The sequence below is a fragment of the Pholcus phalangioides genome, unplaced genomic scaffold (genome assembly GCF_987345545.1).
Source record: "Pholcus phalangioides strain wild (caught in Gottingen) unplaced genomic scaffold, Ppha-v1.0 ptg000016l_1, whole genome shotgun sequence".
In the NCBI taxonomy this organism is placed as follows: domain Eukaryota; kingdom Metazoa; phylum Arthropoda; class Arachnida; order Araneae; family Pholcidae; genus Pholcus; species Pholcus phalangioides.
The window spans coordinates 333,937-360,376 of record NW_028301609.1 but is presented as its reverse complement, the minus strand read 5'-3'; the positions used below and the strand labels follow the sequence as shown (position 1 = coordinate 360,376).

At 36.6% G+C, this 26,440-nt stretch overlaps 1 protein-coding gene across 3 annotated transcripts in view; it reads right to left on the bottom strand.

Moving 5' to 3' along the window:
- LOC149074692 (uncharacterized) overlaps positions 1 to 26,440 on the bottom strand; it is a 63,211-nt gene that overhangs the window by 3,417 nt on the left and 33,354 nt on the right. For all 3 annotated transcript variants that reach the window (XM_089245758.1, XM_089245760.1, XM_089245761.1), the window contains exons 6-12: positions 24,131 to 24,329; positions 19,165 to 19,298; positions 10,882 to 11,045; positions 7,559 to 7,680; positions 4,652 to 7,462; positions 3,365 to 3,558; positions 1,825 to 1,871 (exon numbers count right to left, since the gene is read on the bottom strand). In XM_089245758.1, coding sequence (XP_089101884.1) covers positions 1,825 to 1,871; positions 3,365 to 3,558; positions 4,652 to 7,462; positions 7,559 to 7,680; positions 10,882 to 11,045; positions 19,165 to 19,298; positions 24,131 to 24,329 — 3,671 coding nt within the window. The remainder of the gene's footprint in view (positions 1 to 1,824; positions 1,872 to 3,364; positions 3,559 to 4,651; positions 7,463 to 7,558; positions 7,681 to 10,881; positions 11,046 to 19,164; positions 19,299 to 24,130; positions 24,330 to 26,440) is intronic.

Sequence of the window (26,440 nt, the reverse complement as noted above, 5' to 3'; positions counted from 1 at the left end):
AGGAACTTAAGGCCTGTATATGAATAAAAGGATGTGAGGATATAAATGTATGTTTAAGAATGATTAGTCAAAGGTGATTTCATACTGCCCGTGGTCAAACTTGCTTGACTGGTTGTGCTCGTGAGTGATGTGAATGGGAAAGACAAGTCACGTGCTAGAGGAATCCGTGGCTCACAAATTTGTGCGCTGAACAGAATGTAACCAGTTGATTGCTTACAGGATGTTAACTGGAACCTCTCGAGCCAAGTCTAGTGGGCAACTAACATGAACATGAACCAAACGACTCCCGGACATAATTAATGTGGATCCATCTTTAACCCTTCAAGCGGTTTTTAAAATTTCACTGATACTCATTATAACTGCCACAGTGGAAATCATCAGATCCTGTGCAAAATCTGACATCTTTCTTAAGGAAGAATACTATTTTCCTATTTCATGCTGTCGGTAATGCTTTCGCTCGCAACTCCCCAACAATATCACCAGTCTCTCTCCTTCTGCTATAAAACTTTGAACAGAAGCTGACTCCGCCCACTGGCAGTTGATCTGATAGGTTGGGGGGGGGGGAGGGAAAACATGTTTGTTAACAAAACCTGCCTTACAGAGATAGCTGGGCTCGTCATTGCCGAAATAAGAGGATTTTAAAAAGGTGAGATATTTCGTAATTGTCGAAACATAAGGCATCAAGTCGTCAGACCGTTAATGCCGGTGTAAGGATTAAAAAAATTAGGGACTCAATCTTTCATTCTTGAATTTTTATAATTTTATCGGCAGATATTAATGGAAAATAAATTTTGCTAGTGTTATTTGATTGGAGATTATGTTTTTCCTACTAATTGTCATTAGAAGGGTCGGGGAAAAATGACGATAGTCACAAATTGCTTATTTATTTTTTGTAAAACTGAAATGGGAATATTATAGTTCTTCCCTATTGGTTTTTATTTTAGAATGTGTTTTTAAGGGGGGCTATCATTATGTGTGTGTGTTATTCCACCTTACTCATTCTAGATATCCGTGATAAAACTCATAAACCATTAAATAATTTTCGTCAAAAATGAACCATCATCGTTTTTTGCCTGTGGTCCTTCATGTATAAAAACTCGCAAAATTCTACTTTAACACAAAATACGAGTTTGCACTAATCCAAGCATTCCTTTATGATAACTTCTTTGCGTTAATAGTAGTGATGCAGTGAACCAATTGTGAAGGTTTTACAGGCGTACAGACTACGTTATATTAACTGGTTAGTATTTATTGCAGTTTTTTCTTTAATGCTGGGTTTCCACGAGAGATTCGAGAAAAGTCCATGGGACGTGTTTCGAAAATAATCACAAATTAGTGTGAGAATATAGTCAGTAGCTGTGGCATAGCTCCGGAGGCAGCTATTTGTTCTGTCGGAGTTGGACTAAGAAGTGATAAATGTAAAAAAAAAAATATGCATTGATGAGTTTTCAATAAGAGTGTGATGATTTTAAGTGATATTTTTAATAAGTGTGTGTGGTAACACGAGTCGATAAGACGTTCACCTACTTTATCAAAGGACATTCAAGCCGGGTTTTCCTAGGAAAAGTTTTTCCACGGTGCGTGCAGCGTGAAATCGCTGATTGGTTAAAAACCTGAAATTTACGTTTTTTAAGCGATCAGCGTTTTTACGCTGCGCACGGTGCAGGTAACCTGCTCCTAGGAAAACCCGGCTTTACGAAATTTCATATCAATCTTACTGCGTGCTTAGGAGATGCAATCTTAGTGCATCTCCTACTACTTTTTCCGAAAAATTATATGAAATTTAAAAAAAAAAAATGAAATGTATATAAAAAAAAAACTTACTTTTGGCGTAGAAGTCTTGTATGTCTGAGCCAAATTTTTCAGTTGCTCTGTTTTGAATAGAAACAATTTTCTGTTACCAAAAATTTTAAAAGAAGGGGGGGGGGGAAGTTTATTTTTAATAAGAGGAAAAGTTCGAAATTATGCAACAAGTTTTCAAAATGTGTTCTATATACATGAAAATTAAGTATTTATGTATGAAATTCCCATTAATAACATGAATGACATTAAAAAAAAATAATTCTACGTGTATAATCTATCATTCCCAAATATATCAATACAGTAGAACCTCATTATAACGGACAGTTATAGCTAATTGTAATAATACAGAACCTCTCTTTTACGGATACAACGGGACAACAAAAGAAATGAATCCTGAAAGAGAGGTAACTGTCAATCAGAGGTTTGAAATGCTTACTTTTATTATACAATGGGAAATCATTATTTGGCCGTAAAACAGGTATTTTACTGTAATAAAGGATGTATATTTTTATCTGGTGAGTTTTACATTTCCAAGCAGTGATTTAATTAAGGTGCCTACAATTATGGTGACCACAGTGGAAGACCCTTTTAAGTTTGAAGAGTCTTCTCCTTCTTTGTTATTAAATATTTTGAACATTCGACAAATGAAAATGTTTGCATATTATGAACACTTGTAGCACCTCCGTCAGTTATAAACTGAATAAATAAACTACTAACAAGTCAACAGAAAATAAATTATTTTTTTCAAACCACGTAAGAAGACGTTGAATATCTCTCGTCGTTAAAACGTTACGAAATGTAAGCAATCAACATGAACCAAGACCTTTCTGGTGTAAAGGTTAATGCACACACAGTGTATATAAGTACGTTCGAATTTTTTTCATTCGACATATGTTGAAGGCCGTTTTTCATTTGATGCATACGCAATAAACACTTTTTATTGCTAACTACTTTACTTCCCTGTTGGATTACACCTCTGGGAGAATTCTTTGTTATGAACCGGATTTTCATTAAAAAGGACCCTTCTTAGTCCGTTATGATGAGGTTCTATGGTATAACTACCAAGTTTTCTTTAAGATGACTCATGTATAACTTCACTTTTTGTAATGAAACTTCAGCTTATGCCGTTTGCGTTGCTTCAGCCTATTTTTGTAAATGGTCTGAAAGGGACGTAAGCGTATTTCTGTGAATGATTTCTTTTATCAAACATTGAATGACAACACAGACACAGACCTAATAACTCTATTTAATGAGGGCCATCTTAGTGAGTTCGAGGAGTCAAGTTCTACAATTGTTTGGAGCCCTTTTCAATTTCAATGAAAAATTATTTTTAGATATTAAACACTCTGAATAATAGAATGACATACTGAAGTTGGGGGGGGGGGGGATTCTACAAGAATATAAACTTTTAATGATCTGAGAGGGATGGGGTGGGGGTGCTGTGCCTTCTCCCTGTTGAAGTTCAAATAAAACAATTTTTTTATCCAAATTATACCTGGAAAAAATTTGTACTTGTTCGTTAGTAAGGGTGACTGAGAACAATTAATTGGAATCAAATTACCGTAGAGATATTTTTCGAAAGCCATAAAAGTGTAAGGCCCTCGGAAATCGGTCATCCCGGCGGAGAATACGTGTCTCTTGAAACGTTCGGCCATTCTCTGCACAGTCTCGAATTCTCCTTCTTGGATCCCGCCACAAATCTGCTGCCTCTTCAGCTCTTGTAGTTCGTAGAAGAGCCTTCTTTCCAACTGGTACCTGATGATAGAAATAAAAGAGTTGTGGTTAAAACAGAGTCGTATTCACGAGGGAGGCTACGCAGGCTATAGTACAGGGCGGGAAGTTTGGAGGTCTGGCAAACTTGAGGAATGGAAAGATCGAGAAAATTAAAGTAGAATAGGAGAAGTGGGACAAAACAATAATTCCGCTCCAGTCAAGAAATGGGGGAGGGAGACTAGGTTACAGAGTGACCTAGAAGTGACGTCACATCAATTTTTGAAGCATTACAACTCATTAACTACACTGGGGGAACAATTTTTTGTTGTTGTCTGTAGCACGAGGTTTTCTAACCGATCCAAGTTATTTTCTGATCACTGATTTCAAATCTGAAATCCATTTTTCTCTGCAAGCTCTAGTTTTTCTGCAATTCGATATTATACAGTTCGTGAAATCAAGTCCTTAGACCACCCTTTATATTTCGAACCGTTGGTTATAGAAGCATGTTTTCAGCTAGAAAATTTATCCAAAGAACATGTACATCTCAGATATGTAATGTATTTCACTACGGACTGTATATATGTATCGAGATACAAAATTTAATGTTCAAGTATTTAAGTATTTCGGTGGAGTACTTTAACATATTTTATGATCCTTTGGTCTTTTGGTCGCCAAAAAATCACAGAGTTTGTGTTCAATTTTCCGTTTTAAAGGGTGCAATTTTCCTTTCCGTTTCCGCGTTAGACGGGTTCCGTTTAATCCAGGTATTTCAATGTGTATGTTGGCACTGAAATCACGGGACCACGATTTTTTTCCGTTGAAGACAGGTTTCTGCTTAATACAGGCTTCGTTAAAGACAGGTTTAACTGTATTATGGTTAATATGTATTTACAGTTGTCGGGTGGATCATCATATTCGATTAAACGAGGAGGAAGGATTTTTTTTTTGAAATTATTACACTAAATGGGGGAACTTTAGGTTTCAGAGAGGATTTTATCGGACTAAGCGGGGCCGTCTGTACTGCACTAAACTTCAGAAACAATGTGCAGCTGCAAGCGATCAATTTTACCGATTTGACAAAAACCGAACAATGTTCGTGAACTATTTGAGTGAGTTTGGTTTTTCTATGACTCACCTCCGTAACGTTTTCTGCATATCTTTGTTGAACATCAATCGTCCCAAAACTCTAGGGCAACAGCTTTCTCTTCTAGTAGTTGGCAGTTCAATGGTGGGCATACTAGCCGATCGGGGCGTCAAACGCCTCCCTTCTTCGATTTCTTCGGACTCTTCCAGTGGGAACGTGTCCGCCGCTCCACTCGTCACGATGAATCGGGCGAACGGCTTGCCTTTAGTCATGTATTTTGGGGAGGAACTAGATCCATAGTTATCGCTTTCGGAAGAGGCTTCTTCACGATCCACATCATCACTGTAACCGGAGTCTTTGACATTGGATTCGATGCTTCTCAAGCTGGACAGCGGCGAGTATTCGTCCTGGTCTAAGTGGAGGTATTTCTTGGGAGGTAACGCCTCGTCGGAGAATCCCACGACGCGTCTACCGTCCGAATGTTCATCGCTATCCGTCGGTGGGAAAGGTAGTAGGTGGAAATACCTTTCGTCATTTTCTGCTTCCTCGGAGTCGCGGGTATAGATTGTTCTGATGGGGGAGTCAATTTCATCTTCGGAACCGAGCCGAGCAGTTGATTCCTCGTTCTGATCTTGAGAGACAAGCGCTTCCAGTAATTCTGGCCTTTCCTTTATCATCACCTTCAGACGCTTCCAGAGATTAGCATCTTCATCGTCAATGAGGCCACCCCCCACTAAAACTGGTGACTGAGCAAGAAGCGCTCCTTCGTCATCAGGGGATTTTCTGATCGGAGAATCATTTTCGTCTTCGGAATCGAGCCGAGCAGTCGATTCCTCATTCTGATCTAGAGAAACAAGCGCTTCCAGTAATTCTGGTCTCTCTTTTATCATCAACTTCAGGCGCTTCCAGAGATCAGCATCTTCTTCACCATCAACGAGACCATCATCCGCAATCACTGGTGACTGAGCAAGAAGCGCTTCTTCGTCTTCAGCGGATTTTCTGATCGGAGAATCGTTTTCGTCTTCGGAATCGAGCCGAGCAGTCGATTCCTCGTTCTGCTCTTGGGAAGCAAGCGCTTCCAGTAATTCTGGCCTTTCCTTTATTATCATTTTCAGGCGTTTCCAGTAATCAACATCTTCTTCACCATCAACGAGACTATCATCCGCAACCAGTGGTGACTGAGCAAGAAGCGCTTCTTCGTCTTCAGCGGATTTTCTGATCGGAGAATCATTTTCGTCTTCGGAATCGAGCCGAACAGTCGATCCCTCGTTCTGCTCTTGGGAAGCAAGCGCTTCCAGTAATTCTGGTCTTTCCTTTATTATCATCTTCAGGCGCTGCCAATAATCAACATCTTCACCATCAACGAGGCCATCACCCGCAATTACTGGTGACTGAGCAAGATGTGCTTCTTTGTCTGCGGATTCTTCTTCGTATTTCACTGCCTCTTCTCTTTCTAGGTTGGCATCTTCATCTTCTATTTCTTCTGATTTAGCGACTTCCTCTGCTGATGCAGCGGCTTCCTCTTCTCCAGATTTTTCAGCTTCTTCTTCAGGTTTAATTACTTCTGTTTCAGATTCAATGACTTCACCTGCTTCTAGATTGGTGGCCTCCTCTTGATATTCAGTCATGTGCTCATCTCCAGATTTAACAGCTTCCTCATCGTCGGATTTAGTGGCTTCATCTTCTTTTAAATTGCCTGTTTTCTCTTCTTCTTTGAAATTGGCGGCTTCCTCTTCTTCAGACTTGGTGGTTTCCTCTTCTATGTTGGCTGCCTCTTCATCTGGGTCAGCAGCATCTTCCTCTTCTTCCGGGTTGGCAATATCTTCTATTTCTGGATCCTTGGTATTTTCCACTTCTGTATCTACGGCGTCTTCCTCTTCTGGTTTCGTTTCTTGCTCTTCGTCAACCTCTGATTTTCGAGAACTAGCATTAACTTCACTTTGAATCGCTTCTCTGTCCTCAGATTCTGACGCTATCTGCGCAGTATCAGCTGCTTCCGGCACGTCAGGAAGAGATTCGACTGTTTCAGGACTATTACGTTCAATTTCTTTGGGACTTATCGGAGCAGGAACTTCATCGTCTTCAACTGCTCCCTGCGAATCAGGATCGACCTCTGCGTCACTCTGTTTCGATGGCGAACGCATGTTGTCTTTCATTTCAACGATAAATTCTTCTTCATGTTGCTGTTGTTCCGTATCTGGTTTTGGGGTCGGTGGAATTCTAGTATGACAGTCACATCGGCATGAACTAGGAAGTGACGCTACGGCCTGATATGGATCGGGGCAGCAATGGCAGAGGTTCGGTACGTTTGGCGATTCGTCGATATGTTTATGTTTACCCTTTGCTCGATGTTCAGTGAAGGGAGCCGTTCTATGCGTTACGGTTTTCACTTTTTCGAGTATCGCTTCCTCCCCATGTGAGCTGACTGTCCTACTCACTTGCCTACTACGGACGGGTCTCTTCTGTGGAGATGGCACATTGCTTTTACTCGACGTACTCGTCGTCGTATGATGGAATATTCTAGTTCGTTTGTGTTTGATTTCTTGCGGAAGTGGCGTGTCGTATTTCCGTCTCGTTTCGTCGCAGGCTCTCCTCGTTGGCCTCCTCTCACGGCGTTTCGTGTGCAAGTAAACCTTCGCCACGATTGGCTTCCGAGGGTCTTTGAGAATTCCTTCTCGTCGTCTTTCCGCCAGGTAATGCGGAACTTCACTCTCGTCTTTGCTGTTCTCTTTTTCCGTTTGGCTGAGATGAACCTGAACATCGACATCTTTTTGAATGGTGTCTGTTTGCACAGCGCACTCTCTATATACTCTCTGCCACTTTTCTGGAACAGATGGTGGAGGTTCTGGCATGACTTCAGTTCTTGAAAAAAAACCATGAAAAAATGTTCAATCGACAAAACGATTTATCATTTTGAGAAATCAGTTAAAGAAGAATCATACTTACTTAATAACTTACCTAAAAACGTCTTTTCTTTCAACCACTTTACTACTTGGCAGTGCTCCATGGAGTTGCAAATATTTGGCACAACCGCGGTATCCACGGTACAAAGCAGCGTCCAACGGTGTCAGGAGACGTCCCTAAGAATATTTTATGAGGAGAAAATTGTCTATAAAGAATCATACCTTTTATAAATGAGCTTATAATTATAATTTATAAGCTCATAAAATATATGTCATATTATCTACAGTGATAGAAGAAATTATAAGGCCAGGGGAAAAATGGTGATTCAAAAAAAGTGACTCAAAATTTTTCCAATTTTTTTCAGAGATGATGACTACGATGGGAAATAATATCTTGAAATTTTATTCGAAAAAAATCTCAATACTTTTTCAGAATTTTTTTTTTTCAGTGCAATTGGAAAAAACTATAAGTTCAGACCCCTTTAGGGCGGTATTCCCCGATATGGTTTAAACTACAATTTTTTGATAAGAGATCGACACGGATATATTGATTAAATTCAGGATTTTAACCAATCTATGTTGAGCTCTTATCCAAAAATTGTGACTACAGTTTAAACCATGTCTGTGAATACGGCCCTTATTCACGTCAATTATCTTACTTATGTATCCCTATGGCTAGGCATAATTTCTAAGGGCTTCTCGAATAATTCAACGTGGTAGTTTTCCGCGAAGTTCGATTCATAAAGATGGGACGAGGCAAAACACTATCTGTTAACGAAAAAGGTAAGCTCCTCGTTTTAAAAAAAACGTACATATGTTTAGTTTCTCGTAAAATTAGATAGAATATTAATATGCAAGAATCATGTGTTTCTCCGTTTCTATTTCTCCGTTTTTTATTTCGGTGGTACCAAGAACCCTTTTTTGTTTTCCAGATAGTGGGCACATTCTATTTTTAATTTTACCTGCACAGACCTGTTGTTTCCCTGGTCCCAGAATTTCGATATCTGTGCATACAAGTAATCAAAAAAATATGCTACCTTATACAATATAGGGAATTGTTTTCTGAGCAGCAGAAACTCTGTGTACATGAACTTACTCTAATTCTTAGTCATTCTCAGACTTTAAATGCCTATATTGCTGCCAAAGCCCGAAGCTGGCCAACACAGTTGTGCAGGCTAATATCCAAAATTCGGGTTTTCACCGGGGCCCTATATATCGATTCCTATGATTCGTGGTCATCACTCCGTTGGCGTTTTTTTGTGACAATTATGACCATTTATAATTAGCAATGGCTAACCATAATTATTGTGCTGTGGCAAACCTAACAGTCAAAGGAGTTTTTGACCTTTGAAGACCGGACACACCCCGCTTCCCATCTCAGAGAAGTCAAAGGAGTCCATCGATATCTTAGTGATCCATGTACAGGGACCGACATATAGGTGCCGGCCAAAGCTCGAAGTAAGGCCGAATTCTGGACATTGGCCGGGTCAACTGGACTCGCCAGTTCACGAAGTGGCAAACTTCGGGCTTTGGCAGTAACATCTATAATTTGTTAACTTATTAACCATGAAAAAATTATGTCTTTCTTAGTTAGTTTTGTCCATAACCAACAAATGAGTGAAAAGAACATTTTATCAGCCAAAATATACCTTTCAGAAAATAACTATACGGTACAGTATGTGTTATATTAAGAAACATCATTTAACTAAAACCGCTTCTGCCACCTATCAAATAAAAAACACAACTGTTTATGATCCTTCAAAACAGAATTGGTAAAAAATAATATGAACATTTAAAAAAAAAACACAGCACAGTATGATATCAACAAATTTTATTATGTGATTATAACCGAAATAACGGTGGGGGTTAACACAATTTCTTGAAGAACAGCGAATTTTATTCTGAGTATAAAAGATGGGTCAGGTAGTCTTCTTTAACTGATCGTAGAGGAAAATAGCAATACATAAACCGAGATGTGAACAAGAAACAAAAAAAGTCTTCAGAGAAAATAGTGAACATTTTGAAACACTCTTCTACTGTATAAATGTCCACAATAGGAGATCCCCATGCAGGGTGTTCCAGACAAAAAACTTCCCTGACCCCCCCCCCCCTTTACAAGCACACACAGCGATGAGATCGGAGTTCTCTAAAAAAGGGGGTAAAATTAATTTTTTCGGATTATAACTACTATAAAGAGCATATAAAATTTTAAATGTTTATATCTTTTAAAATTAAGTGCTTTTAAGCGAACTCCAATTTCATCACTGTGTGTGCTCGTAGGAGGTTGTCAGGGAAGTTTCTTTTTTGGACCACTCTGCATGCGGATCTCCCATTATCCTATGCGGGACATTTAGACTGGTGCAAGAGTGTTACAAATCGTTCGCAATTTTCTCTGAAGACATGTCTTTTTCTCGTTCAAATCTCGGTTTATTGCTGTTCTCCAATCAAATCAGTTTAAGAAGACTGCCTGACTGCACTTTTACACTCAGAATAAAAAATTCGCTTGTTCTTCAAGAAATTGTTAACCGGTGTTTCTCTGACATACCAATATTCTATCTAATTTCTGGAGAAACTGATGTACGTTTTTTTGAAACGGGGATCTTACCCTTTTCTATAACAGATAGTCTTTTGCCTCGTCCCATCATCATGAATTGATCTTCACGGAAAGTATATACAATCTCGTGTCGAGATTGTATATACTTTCAAATTATTGAGAAATGATGCCTAGCCATACGAATACGTAAATAAGATGAGTGGCGAGAGTAAAGGAGAGAGAGTGACCTTATATATTTTTTCGAATTGCATTACACCGTAAATCAATTTTTTTTGAAAGGTACTGACAATTTTTGAATAAATTTTCAAGATATTGCCATAGTTGCCATCTTCTCTAAAAAAAAAGGAGAAATTTTGACTGTTACTCTGTTTCTTTAATTGTAGTCTTTCACTTGGCCCTATAATTTCTTCCCCCACTGTATATTTTGTTGAAAGCCAAATACCCGTATTTTATAAAAAGTTACTTTTTTATTTTGCGTTTAACTACTGCTGGGTGCCACACCCTTCATATGAGAAGTAATAATAAAATGCTATCACTAATTTATTACAATTTATTTTATTGGGTTATTATTACTTGATATTGACATTTATTGAAAGTTATACTTTCTTTTTGTTCTGATGAGTTGAAAAATTTGAATAAATACTTTCCATTCGGAAAGATTCATTGCTCAGATACTGCGTGGTATTTTAAAGGGAAGAGGGGGGATAACTGATAACTAATCTGAGATAATCTCTCGGGCAATATAAATTGTGCAAATGACCAAGATTTTGATTAAATTAGCCACAATATTGTACAAATATTGAAAATTATGTGATCAAACTCACTTTAGAATTCTTCATTACAGGATTGACGAAAGCTCCGTGGTCCATGAGGACTTTGCAGAGTTCTACGTTGTTGGTAATGGCAGCTATGTGTAGCGGTGTCCTTCCATTGACGTTAGTGACGTTCACCGAACCTTCTAGTTGTTCCAACAGCCACTCGACAAGCTCTGTAGAAGTCACAAAATAAGTGACGAAGGGAAACGAAACAGCGTAAAAGAAATATAGAGTACGTTTTCATCAAATCATAAAAAAGGGTTTTGTTTAATAACTCTATGTAACAAAAAACAGTTTTTGTTGTTCCTGGGTAGAAGTTGTTATTTCTGTACTTGAATAATTTTAAAAATGATTATTATGATTATTTATTAAATTATTATTATGATTATTTATTAAATGATTATTATGATTATTTTTTAAATGATTATTATGATTATTTATTAAATGATTATTATGATTATTTAATAAATGATTATTATGATTATTTTTTTAATGATTATTATGATTATTTATTAAATGATTATTATGATTATTTAATAAATGATTATTATGATTATTTTTTAATGATTATTATGATTATTTATTAAATGATTATTATGATTATTTATTAAATGATTATTATGATTATTTATTAAATGATTATTATGATTATTTATTAAATGATTATTATGATTATTTATTAAATGATTATTAGCGAACGATATTTGTGAATTGGTCATTTAACATTGGCTGACTGGAATATTGAAATTGACTATAAAAAAATAGCGTTTTACATTGATAATTATTCCAAAAACGGCAAATAACTTTCACAATGTACGTAACGTATCTACATTTTCCGCAGAAAATAAAATTAGAGGTGAAATAAAATTTTAAATTTAAACATTACGGGGGCTTTTTTTCCATCTTTATTCCCATATACACTTCATTTTCATGTGTGTGTGTGTGTTAAAAAAAAATACCTCATGATAAGCACCCATACTCTCTTTGAATTGGTCGTGGTGAGCGTAGAGAATGCGACGTGCCACTTTTTTGCATAGATTTTTATATTTTCCCATAAACTTAAGAAGCTTTTTGTTTCTGCGACTAACTAGGAGAAGCTGTTAGTCATGCAAACAAAGATATCTCAATCATTTATTTTAGTCTTTGAATATTTTTGGGAAGTCCTTTGTGCTCCACATTGTTCACTGTGTATTCCGACAAAAAAAAAACCCTTCTTCAATCTTTGACACAGAAAACGTACATATTGAAGTTGTTTTAATGCTGTTGATTCCTCCTCTAGAACTGTGAAAATTATTTAATGTGACCAGTTTTTATGTATAATAGGGACATTAATGCTTTTCAAAGATCAGAAATGTGAATAAGCAAAATTCTCGCGTGAGAATCTCGCGAGAGAGAAGTGTAAGCGGTGAGCAAAGCGACGAATGAGAATGAAGATAAGCGACACGAGAATATAGCTGCGAGCAAGGAACATAGTACACATAGTGGGGGTGTTTGATGTAGCAGAGAGTATCAAATATAAACTCACAATCAGCTTTTTAAAAATTAAAGATTATATCTTTAAATTTCATAATGCTTAAAAATTTCATAATTATAAAAAATCTTTGCTCAGACAACAGTTTAGAAATAATAGTGTTGTGTGAATATCACTATTTTTAAATATAAACTACGGAAATATTCCTCATATTTTGGTCGCTTTCCACCCTACACCTTTTCCCGCGGCACTTGAATGCAATCACTTCTCGAAAGATCAGTAATATTTTGTACTAAATTTAGGAGTAAAAAATTGCGAAAAATATCAATTTTATGAAAGCTCCCCACCGTTTAAATTTGTATTATTAGCATAGGCGGGAGGGTAGAAGTGGAAAATCCCTTCCGAACAGCTTTATTTGTATAAATATTTGTTGGTTTCATTTTTTTTACACAAGAAACGTAATTATTGACACCCAAAAATCCAGCATAAAAAAACATTCGGTACGCTTCCAGTATGGAAATATTTTGACGGTACACAGAAAATAAACAAACAAAAAAAACTTGCCAATTTTTCCACAGAAACATGCATGATTTTTATAATTCAGACGACTCAAATACATGTATCCACACACGGTACATGATAAATTAGCTTAAAACTCAAAATGTAAATCATTTTCGGTTTGGTTAAGCAGGTGCACACGAAAAACGTTTGACGGGAAATATATGAAAATTATATTCGGTACTTGCTGTTTTCGTTTGATCGTCCACACTTTTTTGAAGTACGTCGAGAACTTAACATCAACGATTCTGGAGACATTTTTGACTTCACTACCACTTTTAAACAGCGAAAACAAGCCCTTCGACGAACATCTTGAAGCTACACACAAGCGAGCAGAGCGGTGAAAACAAAATATCTTGAATGCGCTGCTATTATCGCCTGTGGCGGAATTCCCGCTCTGCTGCGGTGCGCGCCGCTGTACGCAGGCGCATTGGAATCAGTGTGTTTGATTTCGCTGCTCTGATCTCTTCTCTCATCGTTGCTTTGCTCTCCGTCCCACTATGTGTTCAGCCTTACACGGCCGGATCTCCATTTACCTACCGCCATCACCACAAATCTATCTGTTTCTCGGAACTTCATCGCACAATCAATCATTCTACGAAACCGGTTTTGAGGAAAAACAAAGCGTTCTTTTTTTCTGTGTTCGGATTTTCTTTCCCTCACAAAATTTCACCCTTGTGTCGCAAAGGAGTTTCACTTCAAAACTATGACATCTCACAGCCCAATACCGATTAAGAAGAGGTCGTGACTGTGATTTTTCTGTCAAATATAATATCAATCAATCAATCAATCAATTTTAATTGTTTGAGCGCTCACTATAATAAAATACATAATACATACTGTTGGATATAATATCTGCGGTGCTGAGAAACTGAATTTTCTGGATGTTATGCCGAAACTAATATTTGGAAAGAAACGTTTTTTGTCTCCTCCGGGAATCGAGCCCGGGTCCCCCTAGCATGGATGCCATGTCTCCACTCAGCGCTTCACATTACTAATGCGTGTTATAAGTAATTAAAAAGTGTGTCTCTTGTGTTAGCGCACTTGCCCGGTATGTGCAAGGGGAGAAATCACTTTTCTTTCCAAGTATCAGTTTCGGCATAACATCCAGGAAATTCAATTTCTCAGTATATTTCGGGCCGAAAAAAATACCATCTCTTAATATCTGAAGTTTTTGGTCGATAAATCAGCTTTTTTTTGTTTGGCGTAGCTTAAGTTTTGGAGATGGGAGGCAGTTTGAGCTTTTTGGTGATTGATTGGTGATGATCGACTGTATATCCTACTTCGGTTTCAATGCAATGTGGTTACTCTTGGGTATTTGTGAGAGGTATTCTCGGATATTTTTGAGGATTTTTGTGAGATCAATAACTGGCAACTCTGAGGAAGACTACATCGACTTTCCTGACACGGGGTACAACAAAAAACGGCGACTTGACCGCAGCTAAAAACTGCTACCGCAGGGAGTCCCCCATCGAGGAGTTAGCGCACCAACCTCTCGATGAGTATAAAAAACAAGCCTGCCGTTCGGAATCGGCAATAAATTGTAGGTCCCGTTCTAACTAGCCCTCGTGTGCAGAAAATGACCGTGGTATGACAAAAATGATCAATGACTAAATCGACAATCGACTGCTTTGACAAGGAGACCCCAGTATCGATTGGTAAGGGACAATTCCAGATTATGGCGTCACAAGGAGTTTTTCTCTGATGGGGTTGGGAATAAATGGAACAGCTTACCCCCGGGAATCTCGAATTCTAACTGAATTGACACGTTTGAAAAGAAATATGTAAACATATTGCTATCAATCGAGAAGCTATTCATACTTACAATAAGACAACCATTATATTTTCATGGTCAGTGTACGGGCATCTTCTTTCAGCCCCGTCGTCATTGGGCATTTTGCCTGTTGTGGCCTTTGTATTCGTATTAGAAGTGTCATTTATCGCTTAATATTTTCATGATAGTTTTTACAACGTTTAAACAAAAGAGATAGTATTTAACAAACAAAAACATGTTATATAGGCCTAATGTAATTTGGCTGAATCTATGTGGAAACACAAGAAGAAATATTTTGGGTCCAACGACTGCAGAAATCAAATTGAAATAAAGTAATCTAGCAAATGCAAAATTTGAGAGGACAATTTCAGTTAATGAAGAACAAGCAATTCGAGGTGCCAAAGCAAATGCTAGAAAACCATAAAAAAATGTCATAAAACCTAGAAAGAGTCAATAACATCTTGCAACCAACTCTCCTTTCCACATGTCATTTTGTATAAGAAATACAAGTCGAATATCTCTCCAATAAGAATCTGAGCTTTTCCACATCGTCGTTTTCCATTATCGTGGGGGGTCAAAGACTTTTTCCCCGACAGGACAGCAGAAGAAGAAGAAAGAACGTAATCATTTCGCGCCTGTAACAACAACATCCACTGGAAAATGATTGATGGATAAGTTTCGGTGAAAGCCAACCACTCGTTCCAATAGCTGGCCGTTGCCCAATATTTAATCATACCTTTCCGAAAAGAAAAAAAAGAGAAGAAAAAAAAAACAACCCGGATCACATGGGCTAAAGCTTGGGGATCCCGAATGGCCTTGAGACAATTGCATTTGGGCTTCCGAAAATGGAGCCTTAAATTATCGACCCATCGCAAGGGAATAGTGATGATACACGTGGAAGAACGGACTTGGCATGATATGAAGTGGAAGGCTTCGTGATGTTTGTATAGGGTGGGTGTCCCAAAATTGACGGGCTCATTCGGAAAATGAGTAAGAATAAAAAGGGAAGAATACAGAAATGTGCTGTTCGCTGCATTTTGAAAATACGTAGTAAATTTTGACTCAGATAGATTTTCAAAGTTAGTTGCAAATTTTTTGCAACAGATGGGGCCGCAGTCTAGAAGAAATGCGAGCCGATCTCCTATGTAAAAAAGTCTCTTCGCAAAGAGCGGGCAGACCTACAACACAATACTTACATAACATAGAAAATTCAAGAATTTATCATCTTTACTTCAACATATGTAAGCCAGAGGACATCACCAGCAAGACCACGAATTGTCGAGTGGTGTAGTGGTAAGATGCTCGACTTCTCACCTCCACCTCTCCCATGAAGGTTACCGTCAGGATCCCCAGGCTTGATCCGGAGGAAGAACATATAAAACAAGTTCTTTATATATAGGGCTTGAAGAGATCACCTTTAAGTATCGTCTTCATTTCCTAATCCATCGGTAGGAAATTTCCGTAAAGTGATATGACCGGGGTTGGTGTGCGATAAAGTAGTAGTAGTAGCAAGAACACGAAACAAGCGCAATTCTGAAAACTTAAATACGTTAGGACCGCACATTCCGGCATGTAAAAATTCGATAAAAATTCCGAAGAGGAATGTGCACGAGGTGCATGTACGATTAAGTACGTAGTAGTAGTGATCTGGAAGAACTAGAGAATACGATATTTTGAAAATATCCACCATTTGTAGCAACAACATGGTGTAGTCAACAAAAATTCGCAGAATCCCGTTATAACGTCTCAGCCGGTTTTAAACATAACGTATTTCAGTTTTTCAGAATACAACGCCATCTGTTGCGAAAATTTGTAAACATTTAGGAAATTTTGTCTGACTGAAAATTTACCGTTTTTCCAAGTACGATGCAGCAAACAGTGCATTTCTATTTTTTTCTTTTGCTACCAATTTTTCAAATGGGCCTGCCAATTTCGGGACAACGTAGATTCGTTGAACATTTTCCATAGTGATTTTCACGGAGATGGATGATAATGCAACTACTACGTGACAGTGCATGCACCTCTTAAACATACCTCTAGGGAATTTCTAGAGAATTTATGCATGCAGGAACGCCTGTTCTGATTGCATATACGTGACTCCAACGTAATTATGTTGTCAGAGTTATAATTTTTTCGTATTACGCTGGTGTTGCCATCTGTCTTGCATATTTTGAAGTGAAAATGACTAGTGCCTGCATTTCCATATTGTGGGGGTATCGTGTTGAATGTCTGTCTGCTCTCTGACGAGAGACTTTGTGACTGCAATGAATGTAATTTTGCATTTGGACACATAATCACCCTTGTGAAAGAAAAAGAAAGAAAATGAACTACACTCGGATATAACGAAGTCACACGAAACGTGAAAATTATTCGCTATATGCGATATTCGTTATAACCGGTGCACGATGAATTCTCCAGTTTCATGACAGGAATCCTCTTTAATTAGCGTTTCTCAACGTGTAGTTTGCAAAGATGGGACAGGTGAACTGCGGATGCACTTGGAAATTTAATTGAAATGAAAATTAATCAAGTTAATTATTACTAACTTAATTAATTATGTTAATTATTATTATTATCAAGTTAATCAAAATTAATCAATCACAAATAATAACGATATTCATATAGTTTTGAATGAAATTTCAGACCCATATACCGCAAGTCAATGGGTCTCAAGGTGTGCGTCGCCGCTCCCCAAGAGAAATAAACTATAATTGTAATATAGTTTGTCAACCTTTGTCACAGGCGATCTGTCGATATTATTGCGCGCCTGTTCAGTGATTCTGAGTGGTTCTTATTAGATTATTCTGAGGAGTCGCACGGCTGAACGTTGACTGAGGCAAGGGAGCTGCAAGTGTCGAAAGTTTCTAAGAATCGGCTGTTAAGCGGTCCGTTGAACTTTTATAGACATTTTAGTGGCCCTGGGTGAGGATAAAAACGGCACAGGGAACTGCTATTGTTTGTTAGCGATAATATTGACGTCACCCTTCAAACAAATATAGTTGATGAGCTAGCTTAGGGTTTCCAGAAGCTCTAAAAAATCCTATTCTGGACAAAAACTTCGTTATATCCGATATCGATAAATATGGTTATAAGCGATATTTTTAACATTATCTTAGTATTCCAGGTTCATTGGGATGGAAAAAAAATTCGTTATAGCAGATAGTTCGTATTATCCAATTTCGTTATAAGCGGGATCGACTGTATAAATAAATATTGAATAATTCTACACTTATATCCTAAATCTAGCATTTTTAACGTGGCGAGGAAAAAAAAATTACAGTTTATTACTATTAATGTATGCGGAGAACTCATTTAAAAATTATAATTCGTAGAAAGTATTACAGTAAAACTTCGATATAACGATATTGTGTGAACCACAAGAAAGAATGCCGTTGTAGAGGGGATTGTCGTTATATCGAGAGGTAACATTAACATCACGTGTCATCAAATTTTTTCTGTTGCATCTCTTTCAAATCGGCGTTGTTAGTACCAAAAAAAAAAATTAACTTTTTAATATTAATTCACCTCAAAAATTTCGATCGATTAGTTGATAGACAAAACTTCAGTTAGATTTATTGCCTCCGTAAAGAGGTGTATCGCAATGCACTTTGGTGCATCACACCAAAGAGTAGAAATTCCGATAACTTCATCAACACTTTCAGTGATCAGGTGGTACCAAATACCGATATTATTAGATGTCCACGGAAGGAAGAGAGACTTGATTTTTTCAAAATGTTTACATTGGAGGAGCGCAGATGTCGGGGGGGGGGGGATATGATTGGAGTGTTTAAAAGTTTCAACGAATGTTCCATGAGTTATTAATACACCACCAATCAACTGCTTCGACAACCGGTATCGATTGGTAAGGGGCAATTCTAGGTTGTGGTGTCACAGGGAGTTTTTCCCCTAATAGGATTGTGAATAAATGGAATGAATAGCTTGCCCCGTGGGGTCATGAGTTAGTTCTAACACGATTGAAACGTTTGTAAAGAAATACGATAAATATATTGGGATAAATCGAAAAGTTATCCACGTACTCAGATGAGACAACCATAATTTTTTATGGGCAGTATACTTATATTTTATCATAATTATTGGTTTTTATTGTTCTCATTGGGTTGCTGTGTTTTTGATGTACCTAGTTTAGATGTATATTTGACAGCCATATTTTTATGGGCAGCTTTTTTCAGCCACCTCCTTGGGAATTTTGTCTGTTGTGGCCTTTGTATTTGTATTTGGATTTAGCGTAGTAAAGAGTATCGTTGTATCGGGAGGAGTTTAACATTAGACTATAGGTAATTCCAAACCCGATATGAAAATAAATATCGTTATATCGAGTATCGTTGTAGCGAAGTTTCACTGCATATTCGTTTGTTATTGTATTGAACTTCTATTGTTCGATATTCATTAGTATTATTCGGAAACTCCATTAAAATTATTAATTACAGTACTTACAAAGAGAAATGTTAATCAAAACACACACACACACCTTTTCTACCAGAAAGGACAGCTTCATGAAGAGGCGTATCTCCGCGGATATTTCTCATCCATAAATTTGTGCGATGCTGGCCAAGAATCCTAAGAGTCTCCAGTTGACCTTTAGATGCTCCACAGTGAGCTGCCCTGAAAAAAATATCGCACGAAAAAGTTGTTACGAGAAAACTGGCGCACAATTCATTGATGTAATATGTGATAACATATGACTTTAAACAGAAAAAAAGTAAGTTATAAAGTATTTGAGAGCAGAAAAAGAAAACACCTATAAATACGCAGTCGTGATAAACATTAGCTGAGACCGGAATAAAAAAAGAAATAGAGGTAAAAATAATATCTTTTCACGTCCCATTTATAATAATGAGTGCTCTGCTTCAGTTAAAGTAATGTTCATTAGCAACATGCATCATTAGTCACCGTCTGGAAATGTTAATTTAATATTCTCTCGGGTTATAGTACTGAGTATCATCATCGTAATTATCGTTACGTGATGGTCAACTGTAAGATAATACCTCTGATGGAAAACAACGAGTTTGCGCGTCCACTCAACGATATCACGAATCATTTTTTTTTTTTTCATCAGCATTGGTGACACGCGAAACCCTCGTCGGATATTTACTCGATGGTGTAACACATTTGCATTTCAGTTGTAAATTTTTATGTTTGAGAATGAAATGCGATTTATACAGAAATAAAGGCGTTTATTATAATTATTATTTACGAAATTTAAAAGATACCGAGCGACCTTATCATGTTGAGCGACCTATGCGTTTCATAAGAACTGATAGTAAAATAATAAAAAAAAAACGAAGAAAAATATTGATACATCAAAAAATAATTTATTCTTTTTTCAAAGTATCTTCCCTCAGATGATATGCAATGGTTCCCCCGTCTTTCAATCCACTTTTCAGAGTAAGTAGAAAAGGTTTTTTCGGGAAGCTATACCCCAGTTCAGTGCTTCTTAACCTTTTTCAGCTCATGGCCACCCTATGGATCACATTTTTTCTTGTGCCCCCCCCCCGTCCTATCCATGGCCCCCTCTACCCTCATCCAAGAGTGAGATACTTTCTTTTTTTTATTATGAATGAAATTTTAATAAATCGGGTCAATCTCTAGAATCCTGGCTAGGTACGGATTCAAATGATGGATTATCATCTCTCCCAGGAGTCAAATTACATGGTAAAAAAGGGTCTGTGTAAAATAAGAGACGATCCAACGAACATGCACGATCAATCAACCCTCCCAACACATCAACTGTTGCTCTGGTGGCCCTCCATACTTAGCTGGTACTAGATTTCGTACTATGATTTTCACATATCATATGAAATGCTGCAATTCATCATATGCAATTCATCTTGCATATGAAAATCATAGTACCAATATTACTGTATTTAAGGAATTCGGATCATATTTTCAACCACCTGTTTCCACTCGTGACAGTGATGAACTCTTATTTACATTTGCTCGTTAGTAAGGTGATGAGGGTACCCCCATCTGGAACAAACATGGTGGGGCAGTCAATTGTTGCGTATTATATGAAATATCGACGTTTTCGAAACATTAGTCATGCCGCTATCTCTCCATAAGACACTCGCCGATTTTCTTTTAAGATTGCCCAGACAGTATTAACATTTGAATCACATCACTCACTATACTTTCAGGTCGACCAGCCCTGGGAGACAAATCTACTGACGAACGTCTTTTTTTTAAATCACTATGTCATCTTACTAAACGTAGACTCACCAAAAATATTGTCGCCTCGTAAGCTTCTTTCATTAAATTAACTGTTACTGAAGCTGTTTTGCCCAAGTATAATAACAAAGTTCCATTACACAACTCATTTCATTTTTTAACCTTTTAAACGGTAATGACGAGATATCTTGCCTCCATAAAAGCCTCTTATTGTAGCATTGACAAGCCCATACGTTTTGTAAAGTTTATTTCTCGATGGAAAACTTTTCCTTATACCCCTTAGTTTGCACCTGCTGAAAATCAGTAGAATGCCTACTTCATTACAGAAGACATGACATTTTGACGTGGGAGGGGGGGTGGTTATTGATTTGTAATTGCCGCTCAAAGGGTTAACTCTGAATTATTCATCTCTATTGCTGAATGCGAAGAACAACAGTTCTTTAAAAAAGTGCTGAACTTGGAAAATAGAATCATCCGCTCTTTTAAAAAAATATTTTGATTCGCAAATACATATACAAAGGCCACAACAGACGAAATGCCCGACGAGGTGGCTGAACAAAGATGCCCATAAAAAATATTGATGCTAAACATACATCTGAACTACATAAAAAAATAACAGCAACCCAATAAGAACAATAAAAAACCAACAATTATGATAATATGTAAATGTAATTATGATAAAATGTAAATGTAATTACAATAAAATGTAAATGTAATTATGAGTAATGTAAATGTAATTATGAGTAATGTAAATGTAATTATAATAAAATGTAAATGTAATTATGATAAAATGTAAATGTAATTATGAGTAATGTAAATGTAATTATAATAAAATGTAAATGTAATTATGATAAAATGTAAATGTAATTATGATAAAATGTAAATGTAATATAGTATAATATAATATAAATATAGCTGCACATTCACGTTCACATTCTCTTTAAATCAATAAAGTGGTCTGCGCTTTTATTATTTAGTTTCGAGGTGTTGCCAACTCGAGAAAAAATTACTATTCAGTTTTGATGGAATGCACTTTGCACATGAGATCCATAACATGGGTTTTGATTGAAATCCAAGTGGAAAATGACGTCTTTCGGATCATATTGAACGCCTATGAACGTCTATGCGGTTTATACGTATTTCCAGTCGATGAGTTTATGAAAAAAGCGTTTCTCCACTCGATACCAAAAATTTACAGAAAAGAAAAAAAGGAATTACTTCTTCCTTTTTTTCAGTATGAAGTAAAGTGGATAAATACAGTATAATAATCTCCGGGGCTACTTCCCACAATGGAAAAAGATGCATCGTTGCCTAGCGGATATTCTAATTTGCAAACGGTTTTAATTTTTCCCGACAAAGAGTCGGTCAACTCATTATTTGAGCTACCGATGCATCCGTTATTTTGGATATCGTTTGCTAAATATATCCGTGCTAATTGATTTCACCTGGAATGTTTGCGAAGAAAAAGTTGCATTTTGCTGCCAAAGAAAACGGTTTACTTAGAAAGTAAATGCTGTTTATTTTTATATGGAAAATAAGTGCATTTTAAATCATACCTATGAAGTTGTAATTCACTGATCATTTATCTTTATGTGCTCTATAGTAATTTGATTATTACGTTCTGGGAAAAACTGAGGCTATTTTGCACCACCATAAAAGCCGTGTAAAGTAACCTAATGTAATTTTCTATTTCGTTTGCGGCTTAATTCAGCTCAGTATCAATCCTATTGCGTAATACAGTAAAACCTCTCTTTTGAGGACACCGGCGGGACAAAAAAAATTCGTCCGTTATACCCTGAGGGGTATCCGTTAAGAGGGGTTTTACTGAAATTTTAATACCAAATTTCATCCCTGTTAGTAGCTTTTTTTTACATGTTTAATTCAGATGGTATTTACGGAAAACTGGCTGTACGAAGAGATTTTGATGTTTAGGCAAGATTTTTTTCTTTTTATAAACGTCAACATCTCTTCATACAGCCAACTGTTTCCCGTAAATATCATATTACCAAGGGAGAGAACGGCTTTCTCTACATAAATAAGATGAGTTACATTTGGGAGAATTTTGATAATTTTTTCCATTCAAGACGAAAAAAAATCCGTTTCTTGTCAGTTTCTCCGTATTACCATGTGGTAAAACAATAAATTTTAACTGGGTCAACAATGCTCCAAAAACATTTTCTTCCTTAGAAATGATCAATTTATATGTAGTACGGTGCAAAGTAACCCATACGAGCGGGTTGCTCGGCACCAATTTAAAAAAAATTCATAAAAACTAAAAAAAAAATTGTGATGGCATTTGTTCTTACAACATCTCAGAATTTTTCAACATCATCTTCATTTTACGTATTTGCTATGCCTGGCATGAGTTTTTCTTAATAAATTCTCTAAAACGGTGTGAAAGTCACGGTTTATGGAAAATGATGAAAAGACATCAAATCGGCAAAATAAATCTTTGCTTGACAAAACAATGGATTTCTTTCTCATTCAACATTGTTCCTTCAAATAATGCGCAATTTTCTAAAAAAACATCATTGCTTTTCTTTATGAGGCTTTCTATTAGTTCTTTTATATTAGATTTAATGCTATTAGGGGAGTACTTCACATTTTATCAGTGTGGTATTTATATAATTCAGTATATATAATCCCAACAAGATTTTTTTTGTGTAGTTTTAAAAGGAAAAGAAAAAAACAATTATCTGGAGAAAAACGCAAAAAAAAAAGAGGGCACATGAATATATAAAGAGTTGTTCACCTCAAGGTTATATTACAAAAAAAGAAGATAAATAATATGAAATAAAGAATCGAGTTAATAACACATAAATCTCTTCATAAGACTCTGTTTAACTGAAACGTGGACAGGAAAACATGACATTTCCGAAAAAAACGAAAAAATTACGAGAAGAACTATGGAATTGTTAATGTGAGCTAAACACGCCACAAATATGAAACTTCTAAACAATATGGATGATCAAGACATCCATGAAAGCCCATAAAGAGTCTACAAATCCAGTGTCAGCGTGGGCATGTTGCAAAGAAGGGTAGACAGATGTTTCAGGAAAAAATAATAAAAACGATGACATGTTCCGTGATTGCGGCTGGAAAGGAAAAAAAAAAGGCCACTGCTGTACTGAGACTACATTAAAATTTCAGGCAATGGGTGTGTCTTTTTTTCATTTAACGTACGGATCACGGAATCAAACTTGACAGGAAGTCCACGAGGCCAAGGTTCACTTTGACAACCTTGAAAAGAATTACGAAACGTGACTTACGTTCTGCCCTTGGAGTCTTGTAAGTTGGAGTTCGCTCCGAAACCAAGAAGCAGATTCGTACAGTCGGCGTGTCCCAAAGTCACAGCGTAGAAAAGAGCACTGCAACCGTTGCTGTCTTCGGCGTCGACTTCGGCACCGCAGAGAGTTATCAGCGTCTCGAGACAGTCTAGGTGTCCCCTGCTGGCAGCGCAATGCAGTGCTGAGCCCGCAAAATATAGAAATGCAGACAATCAGAAGCACAGATATAGACTACATTTTTTTTTAACAACTTTAACGGTCACGTTGATGTCAGTGATAACAATCATGATTTTTTTTCTTCGAAAATTTTAGCATGAATTATGTAAAATTTTCGAAGATTTCCGTTTTTTTTTAAATAAAGGGAAGGGGGTGGGATTATACAAGGAAGAAATAAGAAAATTTACAACACTAATAATACGAGGGATATTTTAAAGTAGACTGTTTAGGAAATTTTTCTTAAAAAACATGAGATTGTATTTTTTTCTCATTCTTATAGCGCCTGCCACCTAAGATTTTTTGCACACAAAAAGGTATTTTTAAGGGGATAAGGGACGGTCAAAATGAAGATTATATTTCTTTAATGTTTTCAGCTAATGTGTTTTTATAGGAGGGCTGATCAACTTTGCCCAAGAATATTAAGAAGACACCAACGAATAAGGCAAATACACGAAAATAAAAAGTCCTATAAACTTTTACAATAATGTGTTTTTAAATAGCGTAAACACACACACACACACACACACACACACACACACACACACACACACACACACACACACACACACACACACACAAACACCCCCCTCCCCCCCACACACACACAAAATAAATGCATTTTGGTGAATCTGATCGAATTACTTGGAATTTTTTATGTTTAATTAGTAATTTATTGAAAAACAACTGCGAAACTGCAATGAGCTATATTCGTTCTCTGCGTTTCCTATTTTGAGGAAATTCGTTCATATTTTTTATCGTGTTTCCAAAGACACACACACAAAAATTTATAAGTATGCATTTTAGAATGCGTCTAACGGTGTGTGAGAAAAAAAAAATAAAGACTAAAAAAAATAATCGTACCAAACGACATTTCTTTGGTCTTTTTAACAATTCATATTTTTTAGCAGTAAATATTGATGTATTTAAAAACGGAGAGATGATTTGCTATCTCAAATAAGCCATAAGAAACAAGTGTGTGAAATTTGGTTTCGCAATATGGACATTTTGAATATCAGTTTGTGACGAAAAATAAACACTGAGAAAACTAGAAATGAAGAAACCTATGGGGTGCTCCATTTCCCGTAGGGAACCATGATTTTTTAATCATAAAACTCACAGTAGAAAAATAACTAACAAAAAGATTTTAATACGAATTGTTGAAAAATACTTTATGCAAATTTCGCTATTTTTTTGTGTAATTAAAAAAAAAATTAATTTTCACGATTTGAACGTCCCGTATCCCCTTAAGTGCGTGCGTTTTGTATAGTGGGAATAGAAATGTTCAAGAAACTCCAGCTGGAGTGTACGGCCTGTTCATACACATATAAAGGTCAAAACAATAACGAGGTGACAAAAAAAAACAACAAAAAATAACCATGAAAATGTCGATGTATATTTAGAAATTAAGCAGTCCAAAACCTATGAGAAAAGCATAATACATCGTCCGTAAGAAATTATGGTACTCTGTATCTAAGTATGGATAGCTTTTCAATCTATCCCAACATGAATATCGTATTTTCTCTTTGAACGCGCGTCAATTGAGATTTTGAAGCATACTGTATGCATGATGAATCACTCAATCCAATAATCAGCACCGATTATCTTGTGCGTGTGTCAGACAACATGATTCACGTATTCTTCCTGCCTCCATTCAAAGAAGTTTCGTTCATTCACTAACTTTGCAATCCTTCATGACATTCGGACCATAAATCACTGCTGTTGTCACATTTCCTGCGGTCAGGAAGAGAATAACGGATTTATTACACAGGCCTTGGGCAGCTCGATTTTCTTGAACATTTCCCGCCTACAGCTCGTACACGGTTAAATGATACAGAGTTTCTACACAATGGATGACGAAGGAAATTTAAAATATGCAAAATTACGAATACGCGCTCAAACGATATTGCCAAACGGTCAAAGTATCCTTCGAACATATAATGATTATTTGTACGAATCAAATACGATATTCCTCTTGATATTTTTATAGTGGTAGAACCAAACTCCCTTGATTTTAGCCCAAGGTTAAAGAAAAAAATAAAATTCCCTACTCTTTTTGAAGGAAAAATATATACAGAT